The 14,189-nt window shown below is 40.3% G+C and overlaps 1 protein-coding gene across 1 annotated transcript in view; it reads left to right on the top strand.

The window, feature by feature from the left end:
- MAML2 (mastermind like transcriptional coactivator 2) overlaps positions 1 to 14,189 on the top strand; it is a 403,472-nt gene that overhangs the window by 265,418 nt on the left and 123,865 nt on the right. Inside the window, exon 5 of the mRNA XM_006162588.3 lies at positions 1 to 178. Coding sequence (XP_006162650.1) covers positions 1 to 178 — 178 coding nt within the window. The remainder of the gene's footprint in view (positions 179 to 14,189) is intronic.

The raw sequence follows: 14,189 nt of genomic DNA, 5'->3' as shown, positions 1-14,189 counted from the left end.
ACAGCAGCAGCAGCAGCAGCAGCAACAGCAACAGCCACCATCCCAATCTAGCCAACCTTTATCAAGCCAGCCTTTGCTAAGGTCACCCTTGCCAATCCAGCAAAAGATCCTGCTTCAAAAAATGCAGAATCAGTCCATCACAGGACTGGGATATCAAGTCTCCCAACAACATAGACAGGTAAGGACTCTACTACTTCATATACAAAGTTCCTAGTGACCATTTAGATTGATCATGATGCTATGGTTCCCATGATGTTTATATTGTGACAGGATCACAGTCTTGATGGATTCATATGAAGACTTCACAAAGCCTGGTTGACTTGGGCAAGAGCTGTGTCCCTTTATAGAGCATTATTGTCATCAGAATGTGTAATGATCAAAGGTTTTTTCTTACTAAGAATTTGCATTGTACCAGTCCCTGGTGTGGTAGTAAAGGCAGCTAGATCCCACATGGTCAAGCATGCAATTCAGACCTAGTGGCTTGAGAGACACACTAGGCATGTGTACATGAGTGCCCAAAATCTTGAAAGGAAGGAGATATGGTGGAAAAGGAACTGCAGCATGACCGTTCCCCATGGGCAGGTGTTGTTTGTTTTTGTTTGTTTGTTTTTGCCATAGAGCACGTGTGCTCCCTGGAGAGAGACAGAGGGAAAGAACGTAGAAAATCACCCCTGGGGGGATAGCCACCAATCAGTCCCTTCTGCATTCTCCTCTCAGGAGTTTGAACATGCATGTACACTCACCTAGGTCCAGGTCTTGAACCACATTCAGCCCTTCAGCCATGAGGGAGTCCAGCTCCTTAACCACCATGCCACCTGCTAGTTTCTAACTTTCTAACTTCCTCTCTCTCTCTTTGTCTCCTTCTGGCAAGTGCATGCTCCCCTCTGACAAGCTTACAAACAGTAAATAAATGTATGTATGTATGTTTATGTATGTGTGTGTAAATACATCTATATATATGTATATATATGTATGTGTATGTGTGTGTATATATATATATACATATATATGTATAAAGAATTTTCCTCATTAAACAAACAAAAAGAATGTTGTGTTAAAACTCATGCCTTTAGTGGCATGTCTAGTTGTCAGTCAGATTCTGAAATTCCCAATGTTCATTCATCCAAACAGTAACTCAATCATTAAGTCAATATGTATTTCTTGAGTACATATATTCTATATGCAAGATATTGTGATTATGCTGAGTATTGGAATGAGGCTAAAGGTGATAGTAGGAATATTAAACAAGCAGTCTATACCCACACCAACTAACTGGAATGACTAAATATCCAACTCATCATAGTAGATCCTGCTATGACTCCATATGGTACATGTGATTCCTGATTACAGGCACAGTCAGGACAGGGTGATAGGCCTTAAAACTACCATTTTAATAGCAGATGGGAAGAGTAATGATATAAGAGCTCAGAGGTTGGGTATCTTACAAGAGAAAGTTGGAGAAAGCTCCTAGAGAAAATCATGCCTGAGTTAAGTGTTAAAGGATGAGGTCATCATGACTACAGAGGGGGAAAAAAAAAATCTGTGGTTACCGGATGAAGTTTGACTACCAAAGAATAGAGGTTTTATCCTGCCCCAAATACGAACAGTGTGAAGAGACAGCCTTGTGCCTCGCAAGCACACTCTGGTGGGTAAGCCCAGGTTTCCAGGGAACTTGAAAGAAGAAACTTCCTAGAAGCAAGAAAGGAAGTCTGCATATTGTTTGTACATGGTCTACATTATCTGTTCAAGCACAAAGACAGCACGTTACATGTCAGAACAATGTGTAAGGACAGCATGATGCTGCAGAGCCCAATTCCAGTAACATTCCTAGAGTGGTTTTCATGGCTACTGCTCAGCAAAGCATGCCACGAACACCACAGACTGTGTCCAAGATGACCTTTCATCTACATTGGGCTGAGGAAAACTTAGACTCAATAAAGAGTCAAAAGCTCTTATCCACTGGAGAAGTTGTTTTTTGTTTTTTGTTTTTTTGTTTTTTTTCTGATGATAAATGATGAGGAATGGACATGGAATGGGGTCATGTGTATGGTTTACAGAATTCCTTTGTTAACACAAGCAATTTGCTGCTCATTTTAAAACAAATGATGAGACTACTTCCTTTTCATTATTTATTTTATGTATTATTATTGTTATTTACTTTGATATGGGGCACATGTGCTCACCAGAGAGAAGGAAAGAGGGAGAGAGGGAGAGAGAGAAAGAGAGACAGAGACAGAGAGAGAGAAAATGAGAAAGCAAGCTACCAGGTCTGGGATTCAAACCATGGTCAACCATGTGGGAGTCCAACACCTTAACAATGCTACCTGCTGGCCCCTATGAGACTACTTTCTAATGCTAAGTGTTGACATTTTTATTTGAATGACTTTAGGTTCAAATTCTTACCTGAACATTCTTAGCTATATAACCCCAAGCAGCTCATGAACTTCTCTGTCAATGGGGATGATAGTAACATGTCTTAGGTCTGTATAGAGAATGAAAAGAGATCACTATCAGCCCAGAGTCTAGAACTAGTTGACTATTATGCTTATCATGGAAAGAGCCACAAATAATAAAAATATTATTTTTTGAGTTTATTTATGTCATGAGAAAGAAGTAAAGAGCATCAAACATTCTCAACAAGGTCACACACCATGCCTCCTAGCCTTTCTTAGCCAGCCAGGATCACAGGTGTGCATGCATGCCCATCATTTACAAGGTGATCCTGGAACTGAACCCAGATCTTTTCTATGACTTCCAGCATTGTGCAGTGTTTCATCTAGCACTGTGCCACTGCAGCTGGGACCAAAATACTACTTTGAAACAAGGGCTACTATTATATAGGCGAGGAATTAGAGTAAGTCCTAAATTCTAACATAAACAATATTGGGCAACTAAAAGAGTTATTCCTCATTCTTCCACTGTCCAGCAGTAGAGTAAGTTCACAGTAATTTACCCTCCCTGAGGCCAGACTTCTGATCATAAAAATGGAAATCATAACTAATGGATACTAACTACTTAACGTTTATCCAATACTTATTCTCTAACTTCAGTCTCTCTTACTTGTGGTATCACATATCACCCATGTAAGAAAATATCATTTCTCCCAACTTAGACATGAGAAAACTGATGTACAAATAGGTTCAAAAACTTTCTTGAGGTCACACAGATAATGAATAGTCAGGTTTGAAGACTGTTTTCAGCCACTAGGCTATACAGCTCATAGGTGGGATTTGCTGGGAAATAAATGACCCTTTATAAATCATTGGGAAATTCTCAAAAGGAATAATTCTTCTAACATTGAGTCCTTCTTACATAGTGGATTAAGTGCTTTGGGCATAAAGAAAATCTTAAATCTCCAACCTTCAGAACTGTTAAAGAAAGACATTTTAAAAAAATGTCTGACTGTTGATCTTCCTAGGGTAAACATTATGGAGCTAACCAAAATAAATAATTCAACATCTTTGATGACCCATCAGCCCTTTTTTTGGAAACTCCCTGCCACCTTCAGCATCCTCTGTCCTGTTTCTGGATACACTGCTGATATGTACAACTGTGCACATTTTCCTGACCTCATAGTCCTCCCTGAGCTTGCAAGACCCAAGCACACTAAGAGATGCTGACAGGCAAATCAATAAACAACTTCCGATGCCTTCGATAATATTTTTTCATTTCCCTGTGCATATGATATATACAATGACAAAATCATTTTTCATCTCTTAAAGAAGGCCCTTAAAAAGTGGTGTAAATGGTGCCAGCATGTGAAACTAAAAGCCTCTTGTATACAGATAGGCATTGGCTATCCACAGAAAGCTTTATCCTAACTTTGTAGATTGAACTGCATTTTTTCTTCTAGTAATTCTATGAAGCATGATTCTAAAGTCGTGTGTCTGAGTGTTAACCAAGGATATCAGAGCTCTGTAGACAAGTGTTGCCCTCTGAAAGCATTTACCTTGCAGGGTTGTACACATTCTAAAAATGGTGCTATTATTCAATACAGAATCTTTTCTGAGGATCGTCTCTAGTGCTTATGGCATATTTGGTAGATTATTACCAATACAATCATATTCATCCTGTCAGGAAGATTTGTGAAAACAGTCAAGCTAGATAATGCTGCTTTGGGTCAAAACAAGGAATAAATGGGATGTGACAAGGCTGCATGTCAAGTGTGATGTGTGAAATTTCTCTAAAGGCAATAAAGACAATAAATTAATTATTTCTCAAGATGTTAATTGTAAGCAATTTTCTCTCAAGGTATATATTTTTAAGATTTGTTCTGATTCTTACTATCTCATCCTGTATATTGCCAAATAGTCTCAACTCGGAGTAGTTTTTTGTTTGTTTGCTTTTGTTTTTATGATTTTTGCCATAGGGTACATGCACTCACTGGAGAAAGACAGAGACAGAGAGAAAAGGAAAGTGAGAAATCACCCTCCAGTGGGGATGGCCACAATCTCTTCTCTATTCTTCTCTGAGGATTCTGGGCACACACATATGCCCAGCATGAGTTTTAAGCTGCCAGATGTGGGACTAAAATCACACCTGGCCATGTGAGCGTCCAGTGCCTTAACTACCACACCACCTGCTGGCCCCTACTCAGAGTAGTTTTAACTCCCCAGTCTATAGTAGTACATATATGTATTCTCGTGCCAGAACAGCTCAATTTCTGTCATTCATGACTGAGAATTAAGCAACTCTTAAACTTGTCAACTAAAACATGCTAAATGAAAACACTAGTCATGTATTCTTTTCTGCTTGTCATAGTGACTTTGTGTCAAACATAGGAAGATTTTCTACGAGATCTGCTAATTGGAGACCTTTAGCCTTAGACGTGGTAAAAATCTTGGTGCTCTGCTACAAAATGATAGAATTTGTTGATCAGTGGTTTTCAGTATACCCAGTAAATGTGCAAAGGTGACCTTCCCTTTCTCTTTCAGAAGAGTGTAGTCCAAAAGTGCTTATTTCTTGAACCAAAAACAATCTTTTTCCAAGCTATATTATCAGTCACTTAGAAGTATTATTTTTTCCCTAACATTGAATCCATACAACCCAAGTAGTTTCTGTATTTGGTTTAGAATCCTCTCATGCTAAAACTTATGGAAGAGACAACAGCTGATGAATGGATGTTTTTTTTTTTTTTTTTGGAGAGATTTTCACTGTAGGGCGTGTGCGCTCGTCAGACAGACAGAGAGAGACCTAGAGACAGAAAGCGAGAAATCACCCCCCAGGGGGGATGGTCACACCGCAATCCCTTCTCCTCCATTCTCCTCTCGGGATCTTGGGCACGCACACACACGCGCCCGGCGTGAGTTTTAAGCCACCGGGTCCGGGACACGAACCGCGGTCGACTACGTGGGAGTCCAGCGACATAGCCATTACGCTAACTGCTGGTTCCCAATGGATGGTTTGTTTTGACCCAAACACAAATTTGTATGTTTTCTCCTTAGTTTAGAGACAAACTCTTTAATCATATATGAAAACCCTCACCCCATGCCCTCTTCCTAGCAATCTTATTTATCCCTATACCGTATCAAGCCTGTTTGTGAATCAGGCAAGTTTTCTAGTGTCCTCTCCTCTGCTTCTTTGAGGGTAATTTCCCATATATCCAGTCTCAATGATAACACCAGAAAACTGCTTCTAAATTGGCCTAAGTGGCAATAAAGAAAGCACCGTAGCTCTCATATGCTGATAATGCTTCTAAATCTTTATTGTCTAATGAATGTATTATGTCATCTGAAAAATCATAACTACATTTTTGCATAGAAAACATATCATGACTTTTCCGACAACCTAATAGCATAGAAGAGATGGAAACGTTAGGGCTGACAGGTGGTGTGGTGCTTAAGGGAGACAGACTCCACATGGCCAACCACGGTTGGAGTCCTGGACCTAGTGACTTTCTCTCTTTCTCTCTCTCTCTCTCTCTCTCTCTCTCACCCTCTCCCTCTCTCTGGTCAAATTTAAATAAATAAAAAAAATAAAGTTAAATAAAATAACTTTTTTTAAAAAAAGAAGAGAAATGTATCAGTCGGGAATATCTTCTTTTCTAATGGAAAAATAATCATGAATTCAACGTTTTAAAAAATTTTACAATAATACAACATTCAAGCCACTCCTTTGCTGGAGCTAGAGGTTGGTTGAAAACCGATTTCGTTAATCTAGTGCCAGGTCTTGGGTTTAGAGGCTTGAACTAGTTAAGAGGAAGACAGGAGCATGAAAAGCCATAGGTAACACAACCCTGAAGTTGTAAAGCAGCTAAGAAAGGAAAATCAGAAAGTATACTGAGAACCCAAAAATTAGGTCAAAAAGATATTGACAAATCTATGGTCAAGGATAAATATGAATGACATGAAAGCTCGAGTGAGGATGAGCTAGAGACCTAGAGTTACAAGGTGATCCTGATAAATAATTCTTGACTATGTGGTTGCTTCTATTATGTCGCACTTTGGTTGGTTTTAGCAAAAGAAGAAAAGGTTGTTACAGAGACCGTGGTAGAGACCAGGAACACGGTGCTCACATTTTGATGAATGTAAGTGATGAATAAGATGGCTAGGTAGAGGGAGTGAGGTGCTTGCATTTTCACTTTGTCTTTGATATTTTACCACTTACTTTTAAATATATATATATATACATTTCTTTTTATTTCAGTTTCCTTCAAGTTAACAAAGGAAATAACATTTTGTTTTTAATACTCCACAAAACCAGTGCTTAGATCAGGATGCAGAGTGAATGTTTAGATGCATATGTTAATGTAATTGGTACTGAAGATTTTTGATTGGAAAAATTAGTAGGAAGGATTTTGTGTGTTTTTGTGTTCTGTTGTTTTGTTCATTCGTTGGTTTATTTGTTTTAGTGTTATCACCAACTCTGTGCTTTCTATAAATAACCCAAATAGTAGATACTGTCATCCCTTTTGTACAGGTAAAGATACTGGCTCAGAGAGATCAGATCACTTGCTCAGAGTTACAGTTAGCAATTAGCTTGATTTTAAATCAAGGGTTCATGAATACTGCGCTAAGTGGAAGAAATAGGTAGAGGTGGTTTGAGGTGTGCTATTGGGCCCTTCGTGATACATGTTTCACTATTCTCTATGTTCCTTGGAAAAATGACTACCCCAGACACAATTAAGGTTGAGTCTGATACAAGTTCACTGACTTGCCTTGTCTGAATCCACAGATCTCTAAATCTCCTGGTCCATCCAGCCAGGAACTACAAGTGAAAATGCCGAACTAAGTGGAGTACTGCTCCTTTCCTATCCCTGGCAGTAGTTCCTGTTCATTCCTTCAAATGATATTTGTTGAGTGCCTGCTCTGTGCCAGGTAGAGTTCTGGAGACTGGTGCTTCAACTGAGAATAAAGATGAAGTTGTGGGGCTGTAAAAAGAAACATCTTTTTTTTTTTTAAGAATTCTTTTTATTTAACTTTATTTATTATTATTATCATGATTATTTTCCAGTTTGATCCGAAAGAGACAGAGAGAGAGAGAAGAAGGGAAGAAGCAAGCCACCAGGTCCGAGACTTGAACCATGGTTGGCCCTGTGGGAGTCCATGCCTTTAACCACCATGCCACTTGCCAGCCCCAAGAAACATCATTTTTAAAAAGTTTTTCAAAAGTGAAATAATCAGAGTCTATTTTCAAATTGAGCTATTTTTACAGTATCGCAGGCTTATTCCGGTTTCTGTTGCTGGGTTGACTTGCCACTGGGCTTCTTGTTATCTCTGATCCCATATAAAAATGGAAAAAAAATATAATAATAACAAGGAAATAAGCATGCCACAATTTCTTTTTCTTTCTTTTTTTTTTTTTTTGGAATTTGCCTGAGGGAACATGCACTTGTAGAGAGAGAGTGGGAATAAGAGAGCAAGAGAGAGATGGCAAGTGAAAAGGCAACCTCCATGGGAAATGGTCACACCACAGTCTCTTCTCCATTCCCCCCCACCTTGGGGATTTTGGCATGCACTCACATGCCTGGCATGTTTCTCAAACCACTGGGTCCAGGACTCACACCCCACAGTCAAGCCATGCAAGATCCAGCTCATGTAACCACCAGACGATGCATTGGCCCATGACTTAATTTTTAAGGCAAAAAATTCTGAAGTTTTGTTAGACTTTTGAAATGATAAAAATTCATTCATTCTGTTTTTTTCTTTGACACCATCCATTAGGATCTGAGAACTTAGGATCACTATTAGAGTTTCACAATAGAGTGAAACCATAGTTCTTAAATTCATTTGTTCATGTAATGAAAATGTATTAAGCTCCTACAATGTGCCAGGAAGTGGGGACTAAAAGATGAAATAAACCCTTTGCATCCACTTAATCTAACATTTTAGGAGGTCATGGTCTCTCCTCTTGATGAACTTCTTATCTGGAGGAGGAATCTGTCCTACAACTTCTTGGATCCCCTTTTGGGACATTGTCCTAATCCTTAGCAATTCTCTCTATGTAGTAACTGAGTAAAAACCACGTAAGCATTTCTCCTAAGTCAACAAGTTCCATTTTAAACGTGCTGCTTTAACCTTTTACAGAATAGAACGCTCTTTGCTGGGTATTCTACTTTCTTTTCTATTTTACTTTGTTACCCTAGTATGTAATAGCTTCGGACACAATGGAGTGAATTAGCGTAAAGCAACCATTAACTCCTGTATCCCTCAATAAAGAAATAAACACAATAACAAGAAGAACATGTTAGCCTTGGGATCATAATACATAGGGTTCAACTCCACAGTGAGGGGAATGGCTTCTATTATTCTCATTCCAAGGTCTTTGTCTCTGTGTCGCATCCATCAACAAGAACTGTGCATTTAAAGCATCAGTGGGTAATTTAGCCTGTTGAATACCAAGTTTCCAACTAGGGATTTTTTTGGTTAAGAAATAGATTTGATCCTGGATATGGAAATGCAAGAGGGTTAATGGAAAATCTGACAGATATTTAACTGTAATGTGCATTAATGTAGGTGACTCAAACAACCCCCTTTGCACCCATTCTAATTAGTTTTGCCTTTTCTAATCAGATGTCAGTTGCTATCAGTTTGGTAGAAAGGGGTGATAGTTTCTTCTTGCAAAATGCAAAGGATACAAAAATCCATTTAGCCAGTGCTCTAGTCAGTAAATTTGCACATTAATGGTTAATTAAGTCAGACACAAAGACTTGAGATTCAAAAGGTATTTACTATAAGGAATTCTATGTTTGAAACAAAAGACTGTACAAATGTTTAGACTCTACTAGGATCAGAGATGAACTGTGAAGTGAATCATCTTACTCTTTTACATTGTGTTTTAAGCAGGGGAGCCCAAACTTACATGCATACGCATGCATGCACACAAGAACACGCACATGTACACACCCACACACGCACGCGCGTGCACACACAACACAGGCAGCTCTCTGGATACTAATTAGGGAACCCTGGCTGAATATTTGCATTTGATACAATGAAGCCAGACAATAAAGTGGTGCCTTATTCTCCAAGCAATAAATCGACTGGAGCATAATAGAGGGAAGCCAATGACTGCTTTCCTGTGTATCCTGCAAAATCAGGTTTTCAAGGTCCCTGAGGATGAAAGAATAGGATGGTTGGTCTGTTTCCCTTTTTTTTTTTTTTTTACTGCTAATTCTCTCCACCCTGAATCACTAGAATTTTCCACAGTTTGCTTTTCATGGGAGCTTAAGTTCAGCTCCACCTTTAGGAAACATGAACTTCATAAACAGGGAGCTTTTTTGGCCCTTCTTCTTGGGAGTCTACAGGTCCTTGTCAGGAATTGCACCAAGGCCGAAAAGCCTCACATTGTGGCCTGTGGCTCATGTCTCTACTCTGTGTCTCTGAGTCACTGTCCAGTTCCCCCTAGCCTTGGCTATACTCTCCCACTTTTATCCTTTTTCTTCAAACCAGTTCTGAACTAGCCTCTTTTCCCTGACTTTCTTTTATTTATTTATTATTTTTTTCAGAGAGAGAGAGAGATTTGTGCGGTAAAGCATGTGTGCTCACTGGAGAGACAGAGAGACAGAAAGCAGGAAATCATCTCTCCCCCTGGGGGTGGGGAGTCAGACCACCATCCCTTCTCCATTCTCTCAGAATTTGAGGCACACATATGCACCCGGCGTGAGTTTTAAACCACCAGGTCTGGCACACTAACCACAGTCAACTACATGGGAGTCCAATGACATAACCATTACGCCATCTACTGGTCCCATTCCCTGACCTTCTTGAGACCTTGGCAGGTCTTGAAAGGGACAAGGGTGGGGACACATAGCCACTGGAGTTGTTATTGGCAAAAAAGGGTGAAGAAACTTTTTCCCTGGAAGAGGATGTGTGTTGGGACAACCATGAGGCTACTGAACCCAGCAGGCCCATCTCCAGGTCCCACAAGCCTCTGGCACTGAGGAATGGATTCCATATGAGTATGCCCATGGGCAGAACATATCCACAATAATTTCTGACCATTGTCTCTTTCTGCTAAATGGGCTGCCTCCCTTTAGTCTTGCCAACATGTAAGCAGAGTGGGTGTTCTAAAACAGGAATGTGATCATGTCAGTCACCTGCTTGAAACTTTTCCGGGCAAAGTTCAACTCCTTATTTAGCTAATAGAGCCCTGTGTGATGTGGCCTCTGCCAGACTCTCCAGATTTATTGGCTCTTCTCCCCAGCCTTCTTCGTCCCTAGATTCCCACTCATCCTTCCCCCAAATCCGTACACACTCAGCTCCTGCCATAATAGATACCCTCCAAGTCTTGAAAAACTCACTTCCGGGACTCCAAATAGCCTTATCTCTCCCAGTAATAGCTAGGCAGTGTGACTAAGCAAGTCTGCCTTGCCCCTTACTCCTCAGAGGTGAGGCCAGTGGCTGGTTTTCCACTATCTCTGTCACGTTTGTCAGGTTTCTTCCTGGAAATGCAGCTTCACCCCAGACCCAGTCACTCGCTGGGGTTCTACTTCACAGTGAGAGCTCTCTTCCCTGTGAACACATGCTCCCTCCCACGGCCTGACCCCTATGGCCGTAGCACACAGTCCACTCTTCGTTCTGTTCGTGCCTTGGAACTCCCAGCCCTTTGCCTTCCTCATCTCTCCCTGAGTGCCCATGTTGCTTCTGTCTCCCCTCCTCCAGCTGCGAAGCAGGCCAAGTTAGTTTCTTCCTCCTCTAGTGCCCACAGCACAGTTCTTATCAAACTGTATCACAATGTTGGTCTCTGTCTGGCCCATGTGACTGTGAACCCCTGGCGCGCTGGGACCATGGAATTTCTCTTCTTCCCTCTGAACTCACAAAACATTTGTACCTCTTATTGTGTTCACATTGGAGAGTCATTAAGTTCATACTTTTAAAACCCCTCTACTAAACTTCAAGCTACTTAAAACCCGGGTCTGTATGTAATTCATCTTTGTAATTCCAAGGACTAACAAAGTATCAGAAAAAGTGGCAACATTTGGAGAGGAAAGAGCAATGAGCGGAGATATGGTGTGTGTGTGTGTGTGTGTGTGTGTGTGAGACAGAGAGAAAGAGCAAGAGCGAGAGAAAGAGAGGCTGTACAGTCTTGAAATCAAAGGAAATAAAATAGTTTTGAATAATTTCTGATATCAATTTTAATATAGAATGTACATTTTTTAAATGTATGTATTACTTTCCAAACGTAAGCATCTTAATGACCTTATGACTTTGGCCTAGTTACTCAAGTCCTTAAGACTAAGCTGTGTCATCTCTAAAATGAGGACAATAATACCTATTTTGCAGGATTGTTAAAAAAAATATATGAAATAAACCATGACATGTGCAATAAACACAGGGCCTGCACCTGTGGGAACTTCACCACTGTTAGCCTGTTTCTCTTACAAAATAAAGAGTAGTTCCACACTTCGTTTTAGCAAGATCTCTGATCCCTTCTCATCCTTTCTCCTCCCCCCTTTTCAGGGTTTCCCTGAGGCACCTCCTAGAACTTTGGTTCCTTCAGGACAGAGTTAACAAGCCAAGGCAAGGTTCCATCTTAACCCATGACTAGGATTTACGGACCTTATAGAAATGCGTAATTTAAATGCCCATTAAATTGCCTTTCTCAAATATCAGTTTTTTCCAATGAGTCTTTAGAAAACCCATGCATGGCATATAAACTGGACAAGGCCTGAACAGTGTCTATCTCAGAATCAGGTTTCAAGGAGAGCTTTCCAGAAACTGTTAATGTGCTTAATGGGCTGTAATCTTACCATTTCATACAGAATAAAATTATCAGCTTCAGGTGTGATACCTCCAGTCTCCAAACCAAGTTCATACAAAATCACCATGAGAATATCCAGCAAGCACTACCATTTTTTGTCATTTGACAAATATTTAAGTGCTGCCTGAATGCAATAAACCATGCTCACTGCTTTAAGAAATGCAACAAATGAAGCATGCTGGGTGGAAGCCGGGGCAGGGGGGGTGATGAGAGACACGGTATGTCAAGTCTGGACTCAACTTTGGGCAGTAATTAAGCCTTTGGTAATCAAGCCTTGCTCACCTCCTTGGCTATAATTTTTTTAATATAATTATGAATTTTGTGATTCCAAAATGTAATTCCTGTCCTCATTTTTCAGTTTGATTTTTACTTTTATCAGAATAATACAAGCAGGCCAGCCCTGTGGCTTAGTAGTTAAGGGATCTGGACCCCACATGGCCAACCCCCTACTTTGAGTCCCAGACTCAGCAGCTTGAAGAACACACTGAGTGCATGTGTGTGCCCAAACTGCCAACAGGCTGGGGAAGTGGAGGAAAAGGGATTGCGCCATGACCTCGCCCTTACTGGGAGTTGCTTTCTCCTTCTCTCTGTTTTTCTCTGGAGGCTGCATGTGCCCTCTGACGATTTTTTTTTTTTTTTAAGTAACATATGCACACATTAAAAAAGACAACGCTACCATCCCAAACCTCTCTGGTCCTCTTATCTCACTTTTCTTAGTTCCTAGAAGAAACCATCGTTATTATTTTTAGTTGCTCCTTCTGATAGTTACCATCATATTTTTAAATGTATCCATACCTAATACCTACCCATTGATTGATTAATTTTAGGTAATATCTTTTATCTTATTATAGAAGATGAAGATGTTAGTTTTATGAGGAGGGCTTCAAAAAGCCCATGGAAAATGCCTATTATGAAAAAAGTAAACATGGGCTTAAAAATTTCTTTGCCCCCAATTAAACTCACCTTAATGTCATTTTCTGCAGAGTTTTTGAAGATCCTTTATACTTTCAACCCTTTCTAAATCCTCTCCATCTTTGCACAATAGAGTTACACAAAAAATTTAATGAAGTCCATACTAGTGTTTTTAGAATTTATAAAGAGGTAAATAATACTAACAAGACAGGCAGTGTGCTGTATTGATCGTTCCTATCCAGGAGTTAGTGTCTAGCTTTTTTTTCATTCACGAAGTCACCTTGAATCTCTGGCCATGTGTCCTCCTACCACCTAATAGCTCATTAAACATCTGTCAATATACTTTCCGCACCATAATTCCTATCAGATAATCTATTTACTTCATTTCATTTCCTGGATACAACTCCCTAGGAGTCGCCTGTCCACAGCAACAATTCTGATAGGTGTTCTTTTATAACAGGAGTTGTAATAGGCATCGTAGGTGTTTTCCTATAGCAGATGTCATCCCACAACTTGCTCCCACCGTCCCCCTGCTTCCTACATCCACGCCCCTCCACGCCTTCCCTTTGGCAGCCTCCCTGTTTCTAGTCATCCTTGTGGTCCTCCATTTGTTTACTTACTCTAATTTTAGGTGACTCTATCTGCTGGTAACCTCCCGACCACCTATGTGTGAAAGAAAAATGTTAAAACTGTCAAAGAAATCTGAAGTCATTTGAGGCAATAAGAAGAAACATTCAAACCATGAAGAAAGAAAATTATTAAGTATAGATGATGCCCTAGTGGAATGTTTGGTGCTGCAGAGTACACAAAGAAGGGGTGAAGAAGGAACCTTTGTGTATTAAGCATCTACTACAGTCAGATGCTTTCTCTATGACATTCCTAAGAAATAAGAATAATTTTGGGACCAGCAGTTGGCGTAATGGCTATGTCGTTGGACTCCCATGTAGTCAACTGTGGTTCAGGTCCCAGACCCGCTGTCTTAAATTCACAACGGATGCAAGTGCGTGTGTGCCCAAGATCCCGAGAGGAGAAAGAGGAGAAGGGATTGTGGCATGGCCATCCCCTCTCGGGGGGGG

The sequence above is a fragment of the Tupaia chinensis genome, unplaced genomic scaffold (genome assembly GCF_000334495.1).
Source record: "Tupaia chinensis unplaced genomic scaffold, TupChi_1.0 Scaffold140218_1, whole genome shotgun sequence".
NCBI classification, from domain to species: domain Eukaryota; kingdom Metazoa; phylum Chordata; class Mammalia; order Scandentia; family Tupaiidae; genus Tupaia; species Tupaia belangeri.
Note: the sequence above shows the minus strand (reverse complement) of the source record. Positions and strands in the feature narration are given on the sequence as shown.